The sequence below is a fragment of the Rhinopithecus bieti genome, unplaced genomic scaffold, assembly GCF_001698545.2.
Source record: "Rhinopithecus bieti isolate Rb0 unplaced genomic scaffold, ASM169854v2 scaffold_9899, whole genome shotgun sequence".
Taxonomy (NCBI): domain Eukaryota; kingdom Metazoa; phylum Chordata; class Mammalia; order Primates; family Cercopithecidae; genus Rhinopithecus; species Rhinopithecus bieti.
Window position 1 is genome coordinate 2,140,355 of NW_016806979.1, and position 24,717 is coordinate 2,165,071.

At 50.0% G+C, this 24,717-nt stretch overlaps 1 protein-coding gene across 1 annotated transcript in view; it reads right to left on the reverse strand.

Annotated features, from left to right (window-relative positions):
* Positions 1 to 24,717, reverse strand: part of RPTOR (regulatory associated protein of MTOR complex 1) — a 424,190-nt gene that overhangs the window by 79,517 nt on the left and 319,956 nt on the right. Inside the window, exons 13-17 of the mRNA XM_017879553.1 lie at positions 4,749 to 4,850; positions 4,596 to 4,669; positions 4,180 to 4,254; positions 1,179 to 1,244; positions 702 to 893 (exon numbers count right to left, since the gene is read on the reverse strand). Of these exons, the coding sequence (XP_017735042.1) occupies positions 702 to 893; positions 1,179 to 1,244; positions 4,180 to 4,254; positions 4,596 to 4,669; positions 4,749 to 4,850 (509 nt within the window). The remainder of the gene's footprint in view (positions 1 to 701; positions 894 to 1,178; positions 1,245 to 4,179; positions 4,255 to 4,595; positions 4,670 to 4,748; positions 4,851 to 24,717) is intronic.

The following is a 24,717-nucleotide window of genomic DNA, read 5'->3' on the forward strand; positions in this document are numbered from 1 at the left end:
ACACCATGTGGCCCCGGGGTTCGGGGACCCCGGCTTGGCCCTGCCTCCGACACCATGTGGTCCTGGGGTTCGGGGACCCCGGCTTGGCCCTGCCTCCGACACCATGTGGTCCTGGGGTTCCGGGACCCTGGTTTAGCCCTGCCTCCGACACTATGTGGTCCTGGGGAGAAGTCACCGTCCCTGACCTGCTTCCTCAGCTCTAAAAATGAACAACACCCTGTACCCTGCATAGGCCGGTGGGAAGAGTGAAGGCAAGGGTGCACACAACTCCCAGAATTCCAGCCTGCGGCCATTGTGGGCAGAGCCCCGCACCTTCCCCAGTTGCACGGGCACAAGCCACTGGCCTGTCTCCTCCCCCGTAAAATGGAGATCTAGTAGTCTTTGCCTTGTAGGCCGTGGTGAGGACGCAGAGTGGCACCCAGAGAGCGAGCACGTGACCCCTGCCTCTGAGGTGCCCTCTGGGACCCCGCTTGCAGCTGTGCCACTGTCCCCGGGAGTGCACTCTGGGCCCGGGTGCAAAGTCCCCAGTGGCATGGCTCTCTTCTCACCAAGGTTCCACTGTCCTACTCTTAGTGTGCAGCCCTGAAGTTCCTGGACATGGGCCGGCCACACCTGCACGCGAGCAGACCTCTGCCTTCCCCCCGGGAGCTCCCGCAGTCAGCAGCCAGGAGGACTGGGCTCTGAGCCCCCGCCTGACTCACCTCGGGAATGGGGTCGGAGAGGAGGCTGTAGAGCTTCTCATGAGCGCTGTCCCTCACGCCGCACCACCTCGCCGAGTCGAAGTTCTGCCAGATCCTGCCGAGGCAGATGGCTACCCACTGGCGCAGCAAGGGGTGCGGGTCGTTGAGCTGCTCCAGGCAGATGGCAATGAGGTTTCCCTGAAGGCAGGCTTCCTGCAGAGGTAGTACCACAGACAGGTGGGCCTCTGCCTGCCAATGGCGGGCACGTGGTGGGTGCCTGTGCGGGACGGTGGCGGCCACCCGTTCTCAGGAAGCCTTGATATGCTCAATTTTCCCCATTGTAAATTCCTGATTCAGATTCACCCTGCAAATGGCTGGCTAGATGAAGGGCCCGAGCCTCTGCTGGACATCCCCTCGCCCCCACGTGGCACCACGTTTCCCAGTGGGCCCAGTTCCTCTGCAATGTCAAGGGTGGGCTCTGGGGGCTGGGGTGCTCACCTGCCCCGTGTTATAGCTGTTGACGATCACGGCGAGAATGAAAGCCGTCATGGTCCTGTGTTCAGCCTGGAAAACAAAAGCCAGTCTCGGTTGTCTCCCCTCAACGGAAACTCTCATTCCCAAAGCACAACAGCATGATCCTTTCTGAATCTTCACGATATGCGTGGTGCATAATTAAAGTAATGAGAGCCAGCTTTACTGCTGGATTTTGAGTGGACGCTACAAAAATGAAAAGCCATTTTCAAAAGCCTGAGAGTTCTGGGCTCCCCTCCCAGAGTGAAGAGACTACTCCTTGGAAGGCCTAACACTGCAGGATGGGCACAGACCTAGTGGCTGCCTCGTCTGTCACAGGCCAGCCCTGGCTGTCGGTATGAAGCACCCAGACCTCACCTCCCCAGCCTGCCCAGCACTCTGTGAGCACACGGTCCTGCAATCAGGGGCTCTGGCAGCAAAAGGCATGGAGGCAGCCCTCTAACTGTGCTTCACTGTTTTCTCCTTTCTGCTCTTCTACTGTGACTCATTTGCATTCTCTCCTTTTCTCTGAGCCTCTGCTGACCTGGAAACCAGAGTCTATTTGTACGTTTTAGTGGTGCCTTAGTTTTTTACGTGCACACCGCACGGTCTAGTGCGTCCTACGCTAGACCAATAATCCAATAATCTTGGATTATTGCAGGGCTCCCAAGGTACCCAATTCTTCCTCTTATTTGACCCTCCAATTCGCCATGAGTATTCTTCATTTTTACAAAGCTTTAGATGCGCCAACACGTTTGCCAACTTCTTGGCTTTTTGCTGTGTCCTGCATCTTGCTTTTCCCTCCTGGTTCTGTTTCCTGCTGGCTGACATGCGGTCTTTCTAGCCATCGTCTGTGGGGTTCGGAAGGAGTAAACTGTTGGTGTCTCAACGCTGCTTACTGCACCCCCATTCCTGAGTGGTGACTGAGCCAGGTGCGGGTGACCCGACCACGGCTGCTTTCCTCTCACGCTGGGGGCTCCCCTGTCCCCTGCCGAGAGCCGCTGCTGACCAGAGGTCCACTGTCGGGGCCAGTGCTGTTTCCTCCTTTGCTGACGATTGTTCTGGGAACTTTTAAGGTTTGTCCTTATGCCTTTGATATCTGCTGTTTTCATTATGATGTGCCTGTGTATGACTTTGTTTCTCTTGAACCTTCTCAGGATTCATCCTGCTTTTAAAATTGGAACTCTCCTTTCTTCAAATCTGGAAAATTCGTAGCCACTATCTAATCAAAAACCGCTTCTCCACGTATTCTCCTCTCTGGTTCTGAACCATGCTGGCTACATGGTGAGCGTTCCCGGCCCGGCTCTTAGCCCGGCTTTCGTATCTTCTCACTCAGCTTCACGGACAGCGCTCCAGGTGGCTCCTTCAAGAACCCTCTTCTTGGCCGTCTGTTCTGTGATTTAATTCATCTCCCGAGTTTTCAACAACAGTGCATGTCTTTTCTTTTTTACAGCTTCAATTTGTTTTTTCAGATCTACTTATGAGTTTAGAAAAATCAATCACTTCTGAGGATGAGTAGGAAGCTCTGAATATTTTCTCGTAACAGGCACGAAGCGCTGAAGAGACAAAGCAATGGTTGCCGGTTTGACAGAATCACACCAAACTCTTTCCAGTTAGTCATTTAAGAATATTTATATTATTCATTTACTTAGTGGAGACAGGGTCTCACTCTTGCTCAGGCTGGAGTGCAGTTGTACAATCACAGCTCATTGCAGCCTTGACTTCCCCGGGCTCAGGCGATCCTCCCACTTCAGCCTCCTGAGCAGCCGAGACCACAGGCGTGTGCCACAACACCCGGCTAATTTTTTGTAGTTTTGGTAGAGATGGGGTTTCACCATGTTGCTCAGGCTGGTCTCGAACTCCTGAGCTCAAGCAGTCCACCAGCCTTGGCCTCCCAAAGTGCTGGGATTACAGGCGTGAGCCACCGCACCCAGCCTCCTTTTCATTCTTTCAAACATGGCTGTCTCCTCAAAACTTCCACAGGCTGGTGGCTGAGGTGGGGCCATTCTTGTGAGCTTAGCTCACTCTCGTGCCCAAGTCACCAGTGGGCATTCTTCCTCACTTCTTCATGTGGGATTTGCTTTCTTCCTTATTCTGAAGAACGGGAAGTGATGGTTTCCAAAACTGACATAAAGTATAAACTTTCACTGCCTGTGATGATGTTTCAATACAACACAAAGTGCATGTACTGTTTACCTTTTGGAAAACAGTCCTGTTTGTTTTCTGTGTTTTAAAAAATCATTTAGCTTAGAAAACCAACTAGGGGGTGAAATTACATAAAAAAGCTCCTTTATACAGCCAAAGCCACCTACCACTGTGTAAACTAGCTAATATACTTCAATATTCTGGCAATATTAAGTTATGGTAAAGAATTATTTAGGATATATCTATTTTGTTCTCATTACTAAGCTGGGAGCTAGAAATACAACATTTTGAAACATTTACAGAATAACTATCTACCCTATTCATGGATTACTAATTTTTAAACAATTTAATACAATAAAATATACTGAAAATGTAAACTTTCGAACAACCTTCTTTCCTTCCTTTCCTCTCTCCCTTCCTTTCTGAAACGAGGTGCTTCCATATCTTGTTGTGTTCCAAGACCTTCCTAGGCGCTGGAACCATCACATTAGAGATGTGCGAGCGCTTGCTCGTCTAACGCAGTGGACAGCAGGGAGAGTGGATTTGACTATTTTGCAAAGAAGTGCCAGTGAAAACACACTAAAATAAACCAAAACAATCCATGTGTCGGGGTTAACTGCGCTCTTATTTAGAGACAGACACGAAACAACAGCGGCACTCATGGTGCTGAGCAAAGGGCCGTGTCTAGCGTGAAGCAGTTGCTGACCCCGCGGACGTGGCCCCTGCCGTGACCCTTGACCTTCCTCCTGTAGCCCCCGTCAAAAGGCCCCACCACAGTGCAACATGTGGGCAGAGGCGAGTGCTGAGTCCCAGGCCCGTGGAGCGGGTGCTGCCCAGTCCTTACTGGCATGTAGGGGTCCGCCAGGACCGACAGGAAGTACTTGTGGCCGCTGTCCTTCACGAGGTCTGCCTGGCACGACTGGAGAGAAAGAGACAGAGGAGAGGCAGTGAGTGCAGCGTCCCGCAGATGCCTCAAGCTTCTCGTGGTGCGTGAACAAATGAGGGCATGGACTTCTTAGACCTCAATTATTTCCTCCTCTCAAGCCCAGTTTTCCTTTGAAAAACAGCTGCAGCGGCGCCTTGGCTAAGGGGAGGGATCCCACAAACGCCCAGAGGAAAGCAGCTCCCAGACATTCTTTCACACTGCTGGGCCGCCTGCTGGAGAGCGTCCTGCAGCCCCTGCCTGCACCCCACTCCTTTCCAGGCAGTCCACTCCCTCCCTCTGCCCTCCACATTGGAGCACATCCAACCAGCACTCACTTGGAACCAGCCTGTTGGTGCAGATCCGGCCCCGCTCAAGCTTTTCTTGGGGGTTTGCTTGGACTTACAAAATACTGAAAAGCAATCACGTGTGTGAGGCAGTAGCTCCCAGTGGTTTGTGTGCACAGTCTCACTTGAGCAGGCGCTTCCCACTGGCCCGACTCACCTTCAGGGGCAGGCCCCAGGTGGGAGGTTTCCTGGTGCTAAAGCCGCTGTCAGGCAGGCGACCTTCCCACGCTTCAGGCCATTCTGTGCCTGTCCACACAATCACAGACACACGGTCATGGCTCGCCACAGTCGTGAGGACCTACCGTGTGCTCCCAGCACAATCACAGCCATGTGGCCATGGCTCGCCACAGTCGTGAGGACCTACTGTGTGCTGCTAGCACAATCGCAGCCTCATGGCCATGGCTTGGCACAGTTGTGAGGACCTACTGTGTGCTGTCAGTACAACTGCAGTCACGCTGCCATGGCTCGTCACAGTCGTGAGGGCCTACTGTGTGCTGTCAGCACAATCACGTGGCCATGGCTCATCACAGTTGTGAGGACCTACTGTGTGCTGTCAGCACAATCACAGCCACGTGGCCATGGCTCGCCACAGTTGTGAGGGCCTACTGGGTGCTGAACACTGGGTATTTGCGCCCAACTGAGCACAGAGGCTCATGTCTATAATCCCAGCACTTTGGGGAGGCTGAGGCAGGCGGATCACGAGGTCAGGAGTTTGAGACCAGCCTGGCCAATATGGTGCAACCCTGTCTCTACTAAAAAATACAAAAATTAGCCGGGTGTGGTGGCACGCGCCTGTAGTCCCAGCTACCCGGGAGGCTGAGGCAGGAGAATTGCTGGAACCCAGGAGGTGGAGGTTGTAGTGAGCTGAGATTGCACCACTGCATTCCAGCCTGGGCGACAGAGCAAGACTATATATCAAAAAAAAAAAAAAAAAAAAAAAAAAATCTGTGCTCAGGTCGTGGAATCAGAGATGAAACCACACATGTGAAAGCAGTCTGAAACTGTAGTACAATGTACAAATCATGGACGCTGTGTTTCTTGGAGAGGGACCCACAGAGCATGGGTTTCTAGGATCAATACCTAGAAACTGATCAGTGACAGACATGGCATACACAGAGTGAGGCGTGTGTTCCGCCAGCTCCCAGCATGCTCCTCTCCAGAAGACGAAGGCCATCCAAGGACAGAGGACAGGAATTTTAAGAACTGGTTGTCTGAGGATCAAGAAGAGAACGACTCTCTGGTGCAGCCCTGCATGGCTGGCCCTTTCCCACTGAGGCAGGAGTGATTTTACAGAGGGAATCCGCTGGTTATGCAGCCCAGAAGCCCCTGACCCTGCCATTTCTCAGGAGTGCTCTTATAATGAGGTGTTTCTGCCTCACATCAATATACTGATGAGGCGGGTTATGGGCTGGGCTGCTGGAATGAGAGCTGAGTGTGATGGGGAGCAGGTGGTCAGGGAGCCAGGCGCCAGCCTCAGATTGCAAGCTGCTCCCCCGAGCTGAGGAGGCCAATTAAGCAGATAGTTTTCAAGCAACAACTGGCTTTAGCTGGAGGTTTTGACAAATAAACTGAGACACATCGACCGCTGTCCATGTAAAGACTCAGCCCAGAGGGCCAGGGCAGCAGAAAAAGCACCCGGTTCTGAGAGTGAAGGCACATTCCTTTGTTTTAACCAGAGGTTTCACAAGTCAAATTGAAGCCCACGCATTCAGTGAAGCTCCTCAAACATGTCTCTTGAGTGCGTAACGAAGCATCACTGACTGAAATCTTACTAATTCTGAATTTCAGGCATGCAATCAGGGTGGGAGAACTTAGATGTGCCCTCAGTATCGGAGTCTGGCAACTCTGTGGCGTATACTACCTGATCTCTGTATCGGAGTCTGGCAACTCTGTGGCGCATACTACCAGATCTCTGTATCGGAGTCTGGCAACTCTGTGGCGTATACCACCAGATCTCTGTATCGGAGTCTGGCAACTACGTGGCGCATACTACCAGATCTCTGTATCGGAGTCTGGCAACTCTGTGGTGTATACTACCAGATCTCTGTTTCGGAGTCTGGCAACTCTGTGGCATATATCACCAGATCTCTGTTTCGGAGTCTGGCAACTCTGTGGTGTATACCACCAGATCTCTGTTTTGATATGGTCATTGCGCCAGGTGGGAACCACAGATGATGATGCCTTTTCATACCTTCATTTTCAGCGCTCGGCAGGGGTCATTTACATATCTGTTTAATACACAGATTTTCACTAACTCAAACTGCCCCCACCCTCCCTGCAGGCAGGAACCCGGGAGCTCCTGCTTCACTGGCTAAGGGGACTGGGGTGGACTCTCTCGGCTGCTGCTCACTAGCCCAAATTACAAGCACACTTAGACCAAGGGCCTTGTTAAACAGAAGAGGAAATAAGACTTGAAACTCCATACATGCAGAACGGCAGCCAGCAGGCGACACACACACCCTGCGTGGCACAGGCTTGGTGGGAAGACCCGGCAGGTGACACACACACCCTGCGTGGCATGGGCTTGGTGGGAAGACCTGGCAGGCGACACACACACCCTGCGTGGCACGGGCTTGGTGGGAAGATGCGGCAGGCGACACACACACCCTGCGTGGCAGGGCTTGGTGGGAAGACCCAGCAGAGACTAGGGGCTCAGAAGAACGGCATGGTGCTGGCAGCACGAATCTGCCAAAGCTGCCTTCTCCACAGGCTCCAACTTGCTGTGCTAGTTTTCTCCAGATCAAACTATGGTGGTGACATGTTAAGGCCAGAGTAGAAAGCAGGTGCAGAGTAAAGAGCAAGAATATGAATTTTTTTTTCTGAGCAAGTCCCCTTTCCTCACCACACACTGAAGCCAATTTTGATTCTTCTGCGTGTCAGGATTTCAGGAATTTATGTATTTTTTAATGGGGAAAAGGGAGGCGAGGAAGAGAAGAGCAAACACAAAGTGGGAAGATGCAAGCATGTATTCATTGTTGGAGCAACTAAAGATGTGGTTTGCAAACAGATACAAAAATGGGGCAGAGACCAGGAGAAGCCCCTGGCCAAGGCCCTGCCTTCTGCAAGGTGTACCCGTAAAGCCAGCGCGGGCTTTCTTCCTCTGAATATTCTGGCAAAAGATGTCATGGGAAGAGACCCTTCCTTTATTCTCCTTAACAAAGTTTTTAAGGATTATTTTATGGAGAAGCAGGAACACAAGAATTACGCCCAGGCTAACAGACCACCATGCCTGATGGAGAAGGCTTAAGGAGGCAGGATGATGAGCCAAGCTCTGAGCAATTTCATGCGAACACTCTACCACTCACATTCTGATGTGAACACAGAGACAATCACGGAGCTACGGGGCCATGGTTCATGTCCACTGGGTAGAAGTCTATCCCTTGTTATGAGCGGGGGTGCTGGAAAGCAAAGAAAGTTTCCAACAAGAAAATAGCTCCTGAGTGAGCCTTCGGTGGTCTGTTCCCATAACATGAGGATGCTACCGGGAAGTCATCTGAAGGTAGCTGGAGGGCTGTGCTGAGATGTTTATATTTGCAGTTTTCACAATGGTGGGTGCCAATAAAACTGGTAGTGCCTGGGAAAATAACACCAAAGTAGGGATTTCTGTTTACCGGTCACAAGAGCTCACTGTTCTTCACGACTTCAGCAGAACATCCACTGAGCAGTGGAAGACAAGCTTTCTACCTCAGGCCTTCACCCTGGGCACAGTGCATTCCCCACTCGCCAAGAGAGGCAAGATATGTAAACATAAATATATATATTAATATAGACATACTGATTTTCTATAAATGGTTAATTCTAATCCAGCACTTTGGGAGGCTGAGGTGGGCGGATCATGAGGTCAAGAGATGGAGATCATCCTGGCCAACACGGTGAAACCCCATCTCTACTAGAAACATAAAGATTAGCTGGGCGTGGTGGCACGTGACTGTGATCCCAGCTACTCCAGAGGCTGAGGCAGGAAAATCGCTTGAACCCGGGAGGCGGAGGTTGCAGTGAGCTGAGATCAAGTCACTGCACTCCAGCCTGGTGACAGAGCAAGACTCTGTCTCAAAAAAAAAAAGAAGCCCTTTAGTTATTCTCAGGCCAGACATACCCATGTCTATAGTGGCCCTGAATGCTGTGTCTGATGTCCATAGCAAAATCACTGGCATGCTTTCCATCTTTTTCGTACATGTCCTAAAATTTGCAGGCATCAAGGATCAAACATTAAAATGGTACAGACAGGTACAGACTGAGACGTCCTCTGCCCCTACATGTAATCCTTATTCCACTGCTCATCTCTTCTGGGGGACCTGCTGTTCAGCCCGGGCTGACTTGGGTTCACATGTCTGTATGTCCGCACGTCTGCACGACTTCCCCAGCACAGACCGAGTGCTGTCCTGCCGGGCCTGACACACTGTCCCTGAGGCCACACTGAGTCATGGTGAGCAATGTCCTCCCCCATGTGGCACTGCCAATGAGATTCCTCACAGTCTGGTGTCAATAACCCAGCAGTGTGACAGTGGTGACTGAGGAACATTTCTGAATAAAGAAACCCATCTTCCCCTTTCCCTTCAGCTTCTCAGACTTTGGAGCACACCGAGCTCATTTTTTTGCGGCTTCGGGAATGTGGCCGACACACGGAGCTCATTTTTTTGTGGCTTCGGGAACGGGGCACACTCCCTCTGCCTGTCGGGCCTTTGTCCTCTCCGCCTGGGGCCCTGCCCCCCAGCATGGCCTCTGCAATGGCTTCTCTCCCCACCCTTTGCTGGGACTTGGACTGCACTTCCCAAGCTGCTGCATTTGAGTTAGCCATTTCAGCTCTGTGAGGACAAAACCCTGCATTATTAGTCTTTATTAGTCGCAGGAGGCAGCATGGCCTGGTTCCTATTAGCCGGTCAGTAAATGTTTGATGAATGAATAAAAGAACCCATGTTTGTGCTGTGGAGAACCATCACAATTTCAGATCATGTATACCAATCACACCAGGACCTACTTCCCACCTGAGAGCGCTCTGTCTGCAGTGAGCAGCGGAGGGGCTCTCGGTGCCCAGTGTTGCCAGGGGCAGGGCTGGCAAAGGAGCCCTTGGACCGCACAGAGACCTGGGCATTTCTGGCTGGAGTAGGTGTCTGAGCTGGAGCTTTCTGGACCTGCGATGAACCCTGCCTTGACCTCAGGTCAGAACTGTGGTGCCTTTCTCATCTAAATTCTAATACTAAGAAGAGGAAATACAGCAGTGAAAGAGTGCGGGACAGGAGCCAGCCACGAGCAGGGGGAAGCCAAGCTGGGGCTCCCCTGCGGGCCTCCTCAGTGGTGGGGAGCTCGCTCTCGGCTGACCAGGCTCCCCATCCCCTCTCCCTCGCTTACACCCAGCAGACTGAGCTGAGATTTGATCAGGCTCCAAACAGCCTAATCATAAATCATGGGGTCCTTAAGTTGCACACAGAGACAGCCTCTGTGGTCGCTCTCGGCACAGCCTGCCATGCCACTTCCACCCGCCAGGGCCCCGTTGTGCCCATCCATCTTGCAAAGGGCGAGCCGTCACCCCCGCCAGCTCTTGGTCTACTCTGCCTGGGTGCAGGCAAAAGAGCCTGGAATTGGAATGGCTGAGTGGACAGCCCCCTCCTGCTTCCTCTCTCTCTTGTTCATTTCATTCTTGGCAACCCAGAGGCAGCTGATACAACTGTCTCCCTCCGGCCAAACACCTCCCACCTTCCCAGGGGGGACCGACAGACCTACTCCACTGCCGCTTGGCCTGTCACCAACGTGCTTGTCCACCTGGCCTGGTCTCTTCTGGGGCGGGTGGTCTCCCAGGACCGACCCGGTGCCGGGACAGGTGGCCCAGCTCATGTGGTCCAGCTTCCATGGGGGTGGGAGGAAGGGGCCTCTGCCTTTCTGGTCCACAGTTCTCCTGGGACAGCACGAGGGTGTGTTGGAATCTGCCCAGAGTAACACCATTCTGAGGGGTCCACACGGAACTAGGAGGATGGCTAAAAAGAAGCCATTCTGCACGGCTGTGCTACTTCCCAAATGATGAAAGTGTCACCCCGAGTCCCCTCAATGGCACCTCCTTGCCGATTACAGTTTCTGTGGAAGACGCCGGCTTCAAAAATGTGCTCCCTAGCAATGCAATCTTGCTGATTTCCTGCATATCACAGCCTCTCTAGTTGGGAAATTCCATGGACCATCAAGGCAATTAAACTATGTTAGATGAGCAGGGGGAAGGCTAGGTGACATTTTGGCCATTCCTGGGACTCACCCAGCTCTGGACACGGGTGCGCACCTGAGTACTGCTCAAGGGCCCCTAGCTGGCAAAGCTCCCCACAGGAGGGTAAAACCGTGTCCACCATGTCCACTGACAGTCAGCTGGAAGATGGTAGTGCAGGAAGGTTAGCTCAATAGGGGCAAACTGAAAGAAGGAATACTAAAAATTCCCAGAAATGCAAAACAAAACATAACAAAATAAAACCACTCCAGGACTAAGCCTTAAAAAATAAGCCTATATAAATAACAAAAGGAAATTAAAAGAACTATATTTAGACCCTAAAAAGATAATGAAACTGCAGGAAGGAGTAAGTTTAACCACAGACATAAAGCAGTTTAGGTAACACAAGCCCAGCACACCCAAGCGACTTCCTTCCAAAGAGCAGCCTGCTCCGGAAGGGGCGGCAGTGGCTTCACCCAGGGGAAGCCTGACCTCAGCCGGGTTAGCTCCACCTCACCAGGCACCCAGGCCAGCGCCACCAGGGATCTGCCATTCCAACAGCACGCACCCTCGTTATGACGGGACCAGAAGGGCAGTCCCCTTTGGGGTCTTCCTCTCCAAACACCAATCTAATCAGGACAAAAACATCGGGCATGGCCGGGTGTGGTGGCTCACGCGGTCAGGAGATCGAGATCATCCTGGCTAACATGGTGCAACCCCATCTCTATTAAACAAAATACAAAAAAATTAGCTGGGCGTGGTGGCATGCGCCTGTAATCCCAGCTACCCAGCAGGCTGAGGCAGGAGAATGGCATGAACCTAGGAGGCAGAGGTTGCAGTGAGCCGAGATCGTGCCACCACACTCCAGACTGGGTGACAGAGCGAGACTCTGTCTCAAAAGAAAAAAAAAAGAAAAAAAAAAAAAAAAACAGGGCAAATCACAACAGAGGGCCAGTCTACAAAATCCCTGACTAGTGCTCCTGAAAGCCGTCAAGCTCATCAAAAACAAGGAGAGTCTGGGGAACTGTCACAGCCAAGAAAAGCCCAGGAAGACACGAGGACTCAATGTCATGTGGGATCCTGGGACAGAAAAAGGACATTAGCAAGAAAATCTGATGACTATCAACTGCAGTTAATGATAATTAATTAACATAAGTTCCTTGATCGCTGTGACAAATGTGTTGTACTAACAGAAGATGTCCATAGGGAAAACTGGGCATAGGGTACACAAGAACTCTACTACCTTTTCAAGTTTTCTGTAAATCTAAAACTGTTCTAAAAAATAAAATGTGTTAACATAGAAACTATAGGAACAAGAGTTCAGGACACAAGCAAACAAAATCCCAGCACAGGAGGTAAAATGTTTGCTCAGGTCCTAACTAGACTAGCCCTGGCCAGGGCACTGCCTTCTGCTGTGGGACCAGCAGGGGCACACGCTCTAGATGGCACTCTCTTGCCCACTTGGTGAGACTGAGTCATCGCTGGGTGACAGAGAAAGCTAACCTTGCACATTTTTTGAATTGAGTTTTGCGTGTACGTGTGTGAGAAATTGGGAGTGGGGAAAAGTGGAGAAGCAGGAAGAGGAGAGGCTATCAATGCCAGCAGACATGAACTGTGGTGAAATGACTTTGCAGAGAAAACAGTAGATAATTTGAGCACGGGAAGGAGAACCGGCAAAGACGTGGGGGCTGCAGAAACAAAATTCTAAGACTCTCTCATATGCCTTTTCTTCATAGCGCGGCTGCTTTCCGGGTACCACAGCAGCCTGTTCCTAGGGGGAAGCCTCTTTGAATATCCCAATCCAGATTTACTTCATGAACACCGTCACAGAGTATCTTTCCAAATCCACTGACATGACACCCTTGGAGTTCCCTGGTGGTACCATAAACACAACTTTATTAACTGTAACTCAGAAGGTCAGCCTGGACTGAGTATTAATTTTATCTACGAAAAACCCTCAATTAACTGGAACCTTGCCTATGAGGGTCCTTAATTAACTCTCCCCTTCCTAATCTTGCTAATTAGCAGACAGACAAATGATAACAGCAGGCTTGAGGAACTTATTAAAACAACCACTGCCACCATCCTTGCAAAGTGTGACCAGCGGGGGACAGCTGTGGCCACATCTCCTGGACTTTCTCATCGCCAAGTTCTGCTGCTCTTTCAGCTCTGGTCCCATCACGTGACCCTAAGGACAATTTCTTTCTTTTTTTTTTTTTTTGAGACGGAGTCTCGCTCTGTCGCCCAGGCTGAAGTGCAGTGGCGCGATCTCAGCTCACTGCAAGCTCCGCCTCCCGGGTTTACGCCATTCTCCTGCCTCAGCCTCCCGAGTAGCTGGGACTACAGGTGCCCGCCATCTCGCCCGGCTAGTTTTTTGTATTTTTAATAGAGACGGGGTTTCACCGTGTAGGCCAGGATGGTCTCCATCTCCTGACCTCGTGATCCACCCGTCTCGGCCTCCCAAAGTGCTGGGATTACAGGCTTGAGCCACCGTGCCCGGCCAGGACAATTTCAAAAAATACTCTGCCATGTTTGCTTTCTGCTCCCCCATCCCCTGTGTTTTTCTGCACTGTATGAAAGATGCAGATAGCATGACGATTTGCCCAGAAATATTCCTAAGGAAAAGGACGCTTGCTTCCGTGAGCACAAAGCCATGATCACACTCCAGACATGTGACAGCCACACAGTCCTCCCACCTGACTCGCAGTCCAGAGTCAAACTCCTCTTGATCCTCCTGCCTGACTCGCGGTCCAGAGTCAAACTCCTCCGGATCCTCCCGCCTGACTCGCGGTCCACAGTCAAACTCCTCCCGATTGTTCACAATCGTCCTCTGTGAGCCTCTGGTTTTTGATCCAGGATCCAACCAGGAACTGCACTTAGCTGATATACATCATTAGGCTTGAGAATAAATCCCCCCACATTTTGGGGCATTTCTTGAATTAAAATCTAGAGTGGGGGAGGCGGGTGTGGTGGCTCATGCCTGTAATCCCAGCACTTTGGAGAGTGAGGCAGGAGGATCACTTGAGGTTCTGGGAGATTGAGACCAGCCTGGCCAACATGGGAAACCTCGTCTACCAAAAATATAAAAATTAGCAGGGCTTGGTGGCAGGCGCCTGTGGTCCCAGCTACTTGGGAGGCTGAGGAAGGAGAATCGCTTGAACCTGGGAGGTGGAGGTTGCAGTGAGCAGAGATCGTACCACTGCGCTTCAGCCTGGGCGACAGAGCAAGACTCCATCTCAGAAAAAAAAAAAAAAAAAAACCTAGTAGGGAACAGTACAGTTCTTTGTAGACTGTCCCACAATTAGAATTTTTTAGCAGCCTCATTGTGGTATAAGTGACATATAAATTTGAAGTACAGAATCTGACCATTTTGGACATACGTCTACACTTGTGAAGCTACCGCCACAAACTAGGTGGGGTCTGGCCCCCCGGACATTTTCTTCTCCCCATGCCCCCACCCTCACGTGTCCCGAGCAGCAGCTCATCTCCTTTCTGTGACTACAGTCTGCATTTTCTCGAGTTTTAAATGAATGGAACCATACTCTCTAAGTATTTTGAGATCGGTTCATGCTTTTTTATTGTTGAGTAGGATTTCATTGCATGGAGAGATTGCAGTTTGCTTATTCATCCACTTGTTAATGTACATTTAGGCTATTCCCCAGATTTTAGGCCATTATAAATAAAGCTGCTAGGAACATTCATGTACAAGCCTGTGTGTGGACATGCTTCCATTTCTCTTGGGGAATATCTAGGAATGGAATGGCTGGATTGTATGCTGAGTGTGTGCTAATCTTTATAAGAAACTGTGAAATAATTTTGCAAAGTGGTAGTGCACGCCTTGCACTGCCCTCAGCAGCATACGAGGGTTCCAGTTCCTCCACGGCCTTGCCAACACTTGAGGGCATCAGCTTCTCAGGCATCTACTTGGTGTGCAGTGGTAGATGACTGTGGGTGCAGTTTGCATTTCTCTGGTGACTAATGATACTCAGCATTGTTTCATGTGCTTATCTGCCATTCGTACTTCTTTGGCGAAGCGTCTGCTCAAAGCGTTTGCCCACTTTTCTTTGTCGGCTTGTGTTTGTTTTCATAGTGAGTTTTGAGAGTTTCTTTCTATACTCTTGCCACTAGCTCGTAACAGAAAAACGATTTGTCAATATTTTCCCAGTCTGTGTCTTGCCTTTTCATTCTCTCCATGTCATCACAGGGCAGGTGTTTATATGTATGGGTCTATTTCCTGACTTTCTTCCTGTTCCAGTATCTGTTTGTTCATTTGAAGCTATTTCCGATCTTGAGTACTGTGGATTTATAGTCACTCTTGGAATCAGGTAGTATTAGTCCTTCCACTGTGTTTTTCTTTTTCCAAGTTGTTTTGCCTACTTTAGGTCCTTTGTATTTCCATGTGGCTCTCAGAAGCAGAAATCATGATAATGGACGATCTCTTCATTTATTTAGGGCTTCCTTCGTTTCTTTTCACAATGGTTTGCAGTTTCGGTGTACAGATCTTGCCTACCTTTTGTCAGAATGTATCCCTAAGTATTTCTTTTTTTTAGTGGTACTGTAAATGTTCTCTATTTTAATTTCAATTTCTAATTGTTGATTGCTAGTGTATATACATAAATTGAATTTTGTATATTGATCTTATAACCTATAAACGTACTAAACTTTTTCTAGTAGCATTTTAAAATAGATTAAACTGGATTTTCCACATAGACAATCATGCTGTTTGAAAACACAGTTAAACCTCGTCCTTCTGAATCTGAATCCTTTTCTTCCTTGACTCACTCTGCTACCTAGAACTTCCAGTACAATGTCGAGGGATGTGACAAGAACAGATGGCTTGACCTTGCATTCAGTCTTTCACCATTGTATGGTGTTGGCTGTAAATTTTTGGAGATGCTGTTTGTCAGGTAAACGAAGTTCCCTTCTATCAGAAGTTTGCAGGGAGTTTTTTTTTTTAATCAGAAGTGGATCTCAGATTTTGTTAAAATACTTTGCATCTCTTGAGATGGTAATATGGTTTTATCTTTTCTAATATGGTAAATTACACGGACTTTTCTCTCTCTAAAAATAATTCTTTAATAATCTGAAGAGGCATCCATTGATTTTTCAATCCTTAAACAGGTTTACATTCCTGAAATAAATCCCACTCGATTATGTTTTATTGTTTTTATATAGCATTGAATTTAATTTGCAAACATTCTGTTTGGCATTTTTGTGCCCATGTTCAAGAGAATACTGGTCTGTAGTTTCCTTTTCCTGCAGTGTGTGTCTAAGCATTGGTGTCAGGTAATGCTGGCCTCACAGAATGATATGGGAAGGTGCTGAGATGTCATCCCAATATGCCTTCCTTAATGTTTGGTAAAATCCACTGGCGGAGTCACCGGAACCTGCAGTTTTCTTTGGAGTAAAAGTTTTCAGAATTTGTAGTGACAGGCACAGTGACTCGGGCTGTAATCCCAGCACTTTGGGAGGCCAAGGTGGAAGCACTGCTTGAGCCCAGAAGCTCGAAACTAGTCTGGGTGATGTCGTGAGATCCAGTCTCTAAAAAAAAAAAGTAGAGTGCTGTTCATGTGAACGAGCTCTTGAGTGAGTTGTGTGCGTCATGCAAGGAATCCAAGTTATCAAATGTTCTCCCATCAAATTGCTCACGATATCTGCTTATCATCCTTTTGATATCCCCAGAGTCTTTAACGATGTCACCTCTCTCATTCCTGATGCTGGAATCTGTGTCTTCTTTGTCTCCTTACTAGTTAGGGTGATGTTTCACAGTTTTATTCATCTGTTTAAAAAAAATATGTTTTGTTCAACAGATTTTGATGTTTCCCTGTTTTCTTTTGTATTAGTCTCCAGTCTGATCTGTATTATTTCCTTTGGCCAACAGCTTTGGGTTTACTCCACTCATGCTGCTCTCTTGAGGTAGAAGCCGAGGTCTCGGGTTGGAGACCGTCCCTCTTTTCCAATGCATCGTCTAGCAGCTGCTACACATTCCCCTCTCAGCACTGCTCAGAGCTGGGTCCATGTATACTCAACCTATTTATTTTACATCTTAATATACATGTTTATATAATGGATTTATTTAATGCAACTATTTATAATTATAAGTACATTATGTATGATATATACATACTTATAGTAATAAATATTTTATATAAATCTTTGTTATTCGTGATTTATAATATCTATGTAGCTTAATATTACATATTTATATTCTATTTTGTATTAAGCATATATATTAATATAATTTACTTACAATGTTATGGAATAAAATGAAAATCATTTATTTATCTAAAAGTTTCTGTTTCTAAGTGCTTAGAGACATTCCTATTACCTATCACTGATTTGAGTTTGACTCCACTGTGGCTGTAGAACACGCCTGTAAGACTTCAGTTCTTTACATTTGTTGAGGTTTATTTGGCCAAGGGTCGGGCCTATCCTGGCACAGGCTCTGTGCACTCTGTGGCTGCTGCGTGGCGTGTTCTAGAAATGTCAGGGCTCAGCTGCTGGAGAGTGCTGCTCAAGTCTCTGCTATTCTTACTGATTTCTCTTCGGCTTGTTACTTGTTACTGAGAAAGGAGCACTGAAATCTCCAAATGTAATGACGGATTTATCTATTTCTCCTCGCAGCTCCATCAGGTTTGCTCGATGTATTCTGAAACTGTTATTAGGTGAATAGACATTTAGGACTGCGACATTCTCTTGATGAATGATGAATGGACTTCTGGAGCATTATGAAATGTCTGTCTTTATTGCTAGCCACATTCTCTGCTCCCAAACCTCCTCTGTCTAATGTTAACATAGGCCCTGCAGCCTTCCTCTGCTTAGTGCCTTCATGGCAGAGATTTTCCCATCCTTTTACCTTTAATCTACTCGTATCTTTATGCCAAAAGTACATTGCTCGTAGCCATCGTATGGTTTTTTCTTGCTCTTCAACCTGGTGGCCTCTGCCTTCTCATTGCAGTGTTCAGTCTCCACTCCGCAGTACGGGCAGGGTTAGGTGTCCATCCATCATCCCGCCTTTTCTATTTGTTGCATCTACTCTGGTTATCTTTTTCCTTTCGTGTTGTCTATATTTATGATTTCATATCATCTGTGTTGTCAGCTAATTAACAGTAATTCTTTTTAAAATTTGATTGGCAGCTTTAGGGTTTATGGATTACTGCGGTTCATCTTCAGGCAGGTGCTACAAGACCACTTCAAACAAAGTCCAAGAATCTTACAATAGTATTTCTTCATTCTCTCTCCTCCCCATCTTTTTGCTACTATTAGCACACATTTTGCTCTTACAAATGTTATTCATTCTGTGGGGTGCTGTGGCTTGTGCCTGTGATCCCGGCTACTTGGGAGGCTGAGGCAGGAGGATGGCTTGAGCAAGGGAGTCTGAGCTTACAGTGAGCTGTGATCAGGTCTGGGAAACAGAATGAGACCTTGTCTTCTAAGGAAAAAAAATTAAGAGTGCAAAAGGCTTATTGAAAAAAAATTCATACTACACTGTTATTATTTTCTTAAAAAATTATCTTTCAAAGAAGATTTAAATAAAAACAAAGAAATCCCTTATTGATCCACATAGTACTCATTTCTGGTGCTTTTAATTCCTTTGTATAGAACCGTGTTTCCCTCTGAAGAGTAATTCTCCTCAAGCCTAAAGGACTTCACGTTTCTTGCAGTGTGGGTCTGCCGGGGATGACTTTTCATCTTTTGTGTATCTTCAAAAATCTTTATTTTGCCTCCATTTGCAAATATATTTTCAGTGGGTATAGAATTCTAGGTTGACGGTTTTTTCTCTTTCTCTGCTTTAAAGATGCTGTTCTGCTGTCTGCCTTTTCCATCTGTAGGAAATCTGCAAGAAGAAACCTGACGTCATTCTCACCTTTGCGCCTTACTAGCTTTTTACTGGCTGCCTTTAGACTTTTGAATTTATCACTGTTTTCCAAGCAATTTGATTCTGATAAGCCTTCGTGTAGTTTTCTTGTGCTTAGGGTTTGCTAAGCTTTGTGGATCTGTGGGTCTATAATTTTCATCAAATTCAAAAACATTTTAGCTATTGTTTCCTCAAATACTTTTTCTCCCAGCCTCCTTTATGGACCCCAAACGGTATGTTACGTCACTTGCAGTTGTCCCACAATGGAATGATATTCCTTTAATTACAATTTTTCTTTTTTCTTTTCTTACCATGCTTATTTTTGTTAGTTTCTATTGCTATTTTCTTTCTTTCTCTGAGGCAGGGCCTCACTCTCTTCCCCAGGCTGAAGAGCCATGGCACAATCACGGCTCTTTGCAGCCTTGACCTCCCGGGCTCAACCGACTCTCCCGCCTCAGCCTTCTGAGTGGCTGGGCCTACAGGCGAGCGCCACCATGCGTGGCTGAGTTTTGTATTTTTTCTTGTAGAGTCGAGGTTTCACCATGTTCCTCAGCCTGGTCTTGAAATCCTGGACTTGAGTCGTCTGCCTGCCTCAGCCTCCAAAAGTGCTGAGATTATAGACGTGATCCCCGTGCCTAACCGTTTACTGCTTTTTCCTGCAATGCTTAACTGGTTGTTAATGCCAACAAGTATATTTTTTCCCATCACATATTGCCATTTTCATCTCTAGAAATTTAAGTTGGGTTCTTTTTATATTTTCCATGTCTCGATTTAACTTTTTGAGTATGTGGAATAGACTTGCAATATTTTAATGTCCCGACCTCCTAATTACACCCTCTGCAGAGGTTCCGAGTGGGTTTTAATGGGTTGGTTTCCTTTTCTTCATGATGGGTCACACTTTCCGGATTCTCTTTACCTGCCTGGTCATTTCCGGCTGGTGGTGTGCAGTGCAGTGTAACCTGGCATGGGGAGTGATTCTGGGGGAGGCCCTCTGGGATCAGAGTCCTGGGAGAATCCTGGAGAGACGGGTTTCTTCACGTGCTCCCCTTGGTGCTCCTTGTCCTGGGCGGTGCCATCTGTTAGATCAGTGCCCCCACTGTGCCCTGCTCTGTCTCATCTGTCTCACACAAACGGCACACACCTCTCCCCCATGGCACACGGTGTTCTTCCATCTTTCATTCTGTCCGAGCCCACCTTCTTTAAGGCCTCCCCCTGAATCCCTCAGAGCTTCTGGTATAACGGGACACAGGATGTGCCCTGCAGGTGCTTGAGAAATGAGGGGGGGTCTCAGGCTTGCCCATCTGCTAAGCCCCGCCTGAGTGGGCTCGCATCCTTCTCAAACTCTTAAGTGTGCCCTGAGGGCCGGCTGGCGGCAGCAGAGGGATGCTGAGGACACTGGGAGACTGGCTGGCCTCTGTCTGCACCTCTGAACCTCTGAGCAGGCTCTGTGATCTTTACAAGTGGACCTGTCTGTACACCATGTGCACCCCAATCTGCACAAGGGCAAGCCCCAGGAGTCACAGGGACCGCGGGGGGCTGCAGGAGGCACTCATCATGCGGGGCGGAGCGCCGGAGGACCACCAGCACACAAGGAGGGGGCGGAACAGACATCATGTGGGGGCGGAGCTCCAGAGGACCACCAGCAACACAAGGCGGGGGTGCACACATCATGCAGGGGTGGAACTCCGGAGGACCACCAGCAACACAGAGGGGCATGCACACATTGTGCGGGGCGCACACATCATGGGGGGTAGGGGTGGAGCTCTGGAGCACCCTCAGCAACATCCATAGCCAGATGTGGGGAGGGGAAGGGAGTGGAGGAACGACCCCTCAAAAACACAGGAAACCTTCATCTCTGAGAAGTTATCGCCAGGGTAATGACGGAAGGAAGGGCGAGACAGGTGAGGTAGACGAGGCTCAGTTTCTACCAGAAACACTTCAAAGTGTTCCTCAGTGGAATGATTGCTTTAAATATGCAGGTGCAACAAGCTGGTTAAGAAATTAATTCACAGGAAGGCCTGTGGTGCCTGCAGGCAGTTACAGGAACACTGCAGGCAAGGGCATGCACAGCTGGCTGTGGGAACAGCTCCCCAAGCAGTACTGAGCAGATAACCCCTTCAGCATCATGAATATGAAACCTGAGGCCCTGGTATCTGCCTGGAGCAGGGTGTAAAACGAAGGCACGCTGCAGCCTCTGTGCTCACAGCCACGTTCTGCCATTTGGGGCACTCGAAAGTAACAGGCCTTGGGAGATCAACGGGACCAAGAGCCAGTTTTGAATAAGACGCCTCACACTGCAACACGACGATGGGCTGTGGATGCAGCGAGAACGTCACGATGAAGGTGGTCCCCTTTCACCAAGAGCCACCCCTGAGACTGAAAATAAAGACATCATCAATTTCCAGGTCCTAAAAGGTACTAAAAACACGAAGTCTGAGAATCAAAGTTGGCTTAGACACGTTCCTGCAGCACTGGAGGGGCTGGGGCAGGGATGGGGAGCAGGCTCAGGCAGCTGTAATCCTAGACCCCTGCATGCGGATGGCATCTCCTCCGTCCCTTCACCCTGGGCTCCATTTTGTGCATCCGGGAGCCTCTACACATGGTCCTTCATCCATGGCCAGATGCCAAGACATTTCTAAGTGTGTCCATGTAGATGACTGAAGACACTGGGGTAGGAGAGAAACCATGTTTCAAAATGATTTCCTGACAAACACCCTTTGTTTACATAATGTGACTCTTCGATGAATCTGAAGAAGAGTAAAATAGAAATGATCCAAACCTCTCGCTTCCTGACTCACAAAGCCAAGCTTTCCGTTTAGGAAGAAAAGGTTTTAGTGTAACAGAGACAGGCAGGAGAAATGTGAGATTTACGTGGTGCCCCTTCCTGGTCCTGTTCCTTTATCATTTACACAGCAGTTTTCCATGTCCTGGTTCTGAGCTCTGGAACTGTGGCTGGAGGCAGACGGCCTAAGGATCACTGCCATGATTTTACAGAGGCAAATCGTGGCCAAGGAAGTGAAAATGACTTGTCAAAGCAAATGCGGTGATGGGATCAAACTCACACTTTTAACTCTTAAATCCAGTGCTTTAGCCAATCTTTCAAAGCAGTCATTCTTTATCTGTAGTTTAATGGGTGGCAGGGAAAATATTTTGCTGAAACATATGGTATTCCGGTCACCATTATGGAGTGTTCCCTGGTCACAGCCAGGTCCGGAGCGCTGGGCCCAGGAGGGTTCAAGGTTGAAGTGAGGTCAAGGTCAGTCTCAGCTGCGCTGAGAGGAGGAGAAGCAGCTCCTGGCATCCAGTTCAGGAAATCAGGAGCAGAGATGGCAAGTATGGCAGCCGATCTGTGCCGGCAGAGCCATGGTCAGTGCCCCAGGCCCAGAAAAAGAGTGAGAGATCCCAGAACTGGAAGAGGGGCCGGAGGCTGCTTCTCGGAGAGAGCACATACACAAAATCCTAGGGCATCTACAAGAACCAGCGAACTAGCAGAAAATCCCAGGGAATCTACAAGAATTAGTGGAACTAGCGAGAGGTCAACACTGCTGCCGGGTAGGATTGACACACGCCTCCAAGGAGGAAGCCCTTGCCGCCTCCCCTCACCCCTGCTTCGGCGGCGGCCTCCCCCCTCCTCTGCTTTTGTTGCCATACCAAAGTCCTAGGTGAGCACTTGGGGTGTGGGGAGGCTATGGTCAGGGCTGGGTGCGGAGAGCAGAGGGGCTGAGCAGGGGCCCAGGGGTCCGTGGGCAGCATAGCTGGGGACTTGATGGCCTGGGCTGGACCTGAGTCAGCAGGGGCTGTGGGTGGGGGACACAGCAGTGGCTTGTGTAGGGTGTGCAGGGCTGATGGATGAGAGCGCGCAGTGCAGCTCGGGGTGTCTACCAGTACCTGCACAGCAGGGGCAGTGAATTTGGCTGAACAAAGCCTAATGTGGCAGCTTCAGCAAGCACAGCAGGTCCTGGTGGCCGGTGCAGCATGGCCGACAGGGCTAAGGATAAGGCCGGGTCTCAGTGCCAGTGATTGGAGGAGGAGCTGACAGAATCTGGCCCAGGGAGTGCCGCGGCGGCAGGCAGGAGCCCCGGGGGCTGTAAGCTCCGTCCACTCTCCCCTCACCTGCCTCACAGAAAAGGGAAGGGTGGCCTTCCCCGGCTCCAAGCCATGCCCTCTCCAAGGTGGTCTTGGCATTCTCCCATACCTGCTCTGTGACTTTGCTAAACCCTCGCCTTTCCTGTGTGGGCAAGGAGCTCCAGACCCAGGCAGGGGCCCAGCAAGGTAGCTACATGGCCCCTGCTCCCTCCTGTGGGCGGTACCTCACCAGTAAATAGGATGCAAATTCACGCTGACTTCACAGGGGATGTAGGAATTAAGAGACTTTGCATATGAAAGCCGCTGGACAGGGCGCCACACACACATGCACACCCAAGTGCCCGTATACATGACCACCCCGGCACACACATGCACCCAGCAGCTGGCTGAAGTCCAGGGGGGAACGTGGACCTGCTCTTACAGGCCTTCCAATGAGCTGCTGGGGTTGTTGGTTTGCTTCAAAACCAAGCAGGAAGCAAAGCCAGCCTTGCCCTGATGCCGGCTCCTCAGTCCTGCTCTCCTCACCCAGGGCGGCGACCCTAGAGCAAGAATGGCTTGGCTTCTTCCTGGGGCTCCCTGCCAGCCTGGCTCTGACCCCACCTCTGTATCACACACATGTTCCTCTGCACATGGACAGCTAAAGGCAAAGGCATCTTTGGGACACCTTTGTCCCCCAACAACTCTGCAGAGGGCAACATATCCCCCAACTCCATTCCCAGCACACACCCTTTGTTCCAGAATCTTCATGTTCTGTAAATGAGCCCTTCCCAGACCCCGTGCACCACTCTGTACTGCTCTCCTCTCCACTGTGCCACATGAGGAGCTTTCGAGAGCTCTCCCGCAGCTGAGCCTGCCACATTTTCCTTTGAGGGTCTCGCCTGCCATCACCACTGGGTGGACAAGGTCCCCCAGTCTTGGCCTCGGGCCAGTCCTGCTCCCAGGCCGCACAGGGCTCCTGACCAGTTGTCTCTGGAAGGCTCCCTGAGCCCCGGCCGGCCACACAGGCTCCAGCCCGAGTCGCCTCTCCCCACCTAGGCTTGGTGCCACCGCCCTCTCTGCCGCCCTCCTAGCCCTGCAGCCCGACCTCCTCCGCCCACGCTCCTGGAGGAAAATGCCCCCCACCCCGTGTTGCCCTACAATCCACTTGACTCCCAGGCCAGGCAATGTTTATAAACCACAGCTTCATTCTTTTGATGTCTTTGTTCCAAAATCTGTAATAATCCCCCATCTGCTAAATGAAGTTCCACTGTGTCTCCCTGGAACGGTGTACCCTCCGCCTGGATGGGGCTTCCCTGCATGTCCCTGCACTCAGGCCACACGGAGTGCGGAGCAGCCTGCCCTCCTCTAAACGTCTTCCCAACCGGCCCTGCCACCTCCACGTTTGGACCCCTGCCCGACATCCACCCTCTCAAGGCCCTTCCTGGCATTTCCAGTTCAGCATAGGCCGGGTCCCGCCCACAGGACTTCTCAGCCCCACTCCTCTGACCCATCTCGCTGGTAGCTCCTGCAGGAGGTGACCCCGCCTCACAACAGGGCTGGTGTCACCTGCAACCCTCGCCTGCACGCAAGCATGAGCCGCTGGGGACAGGGACAGCTGACCTTGTGCTTCTCTTACCATAGCTAAATATGGCTCCCTGGCCTAGATGATTGAGGGGTGAACACGTGGCTGCAGGGCCAGGGCTGATGCCCATCAAAGAGGGCAGAGCCGGGCAGCCCCATGTAAGGGGGTGGCCCCTAACACCTTGGGGCCTGGCCCAGACCACCTGTTCAGGGTTGAGGAGGGGGAGAAATGCAATGGTGGGCACAGGAGGGGCCGATGCGGGGTCTGGGTGAGGCAGAGGCCAAGTTCACTGCCATGGTGGGGCTGTTTCCAGCCAGAGTCAGGAGCACAGGGGCAGCCTTAAGGGGGGGTCAGACACAGGCAGGGGGACAGAGTGCAAGGCACCAGGGGAAGGCCAGGGACAGGACAGGTGTGGGGACAG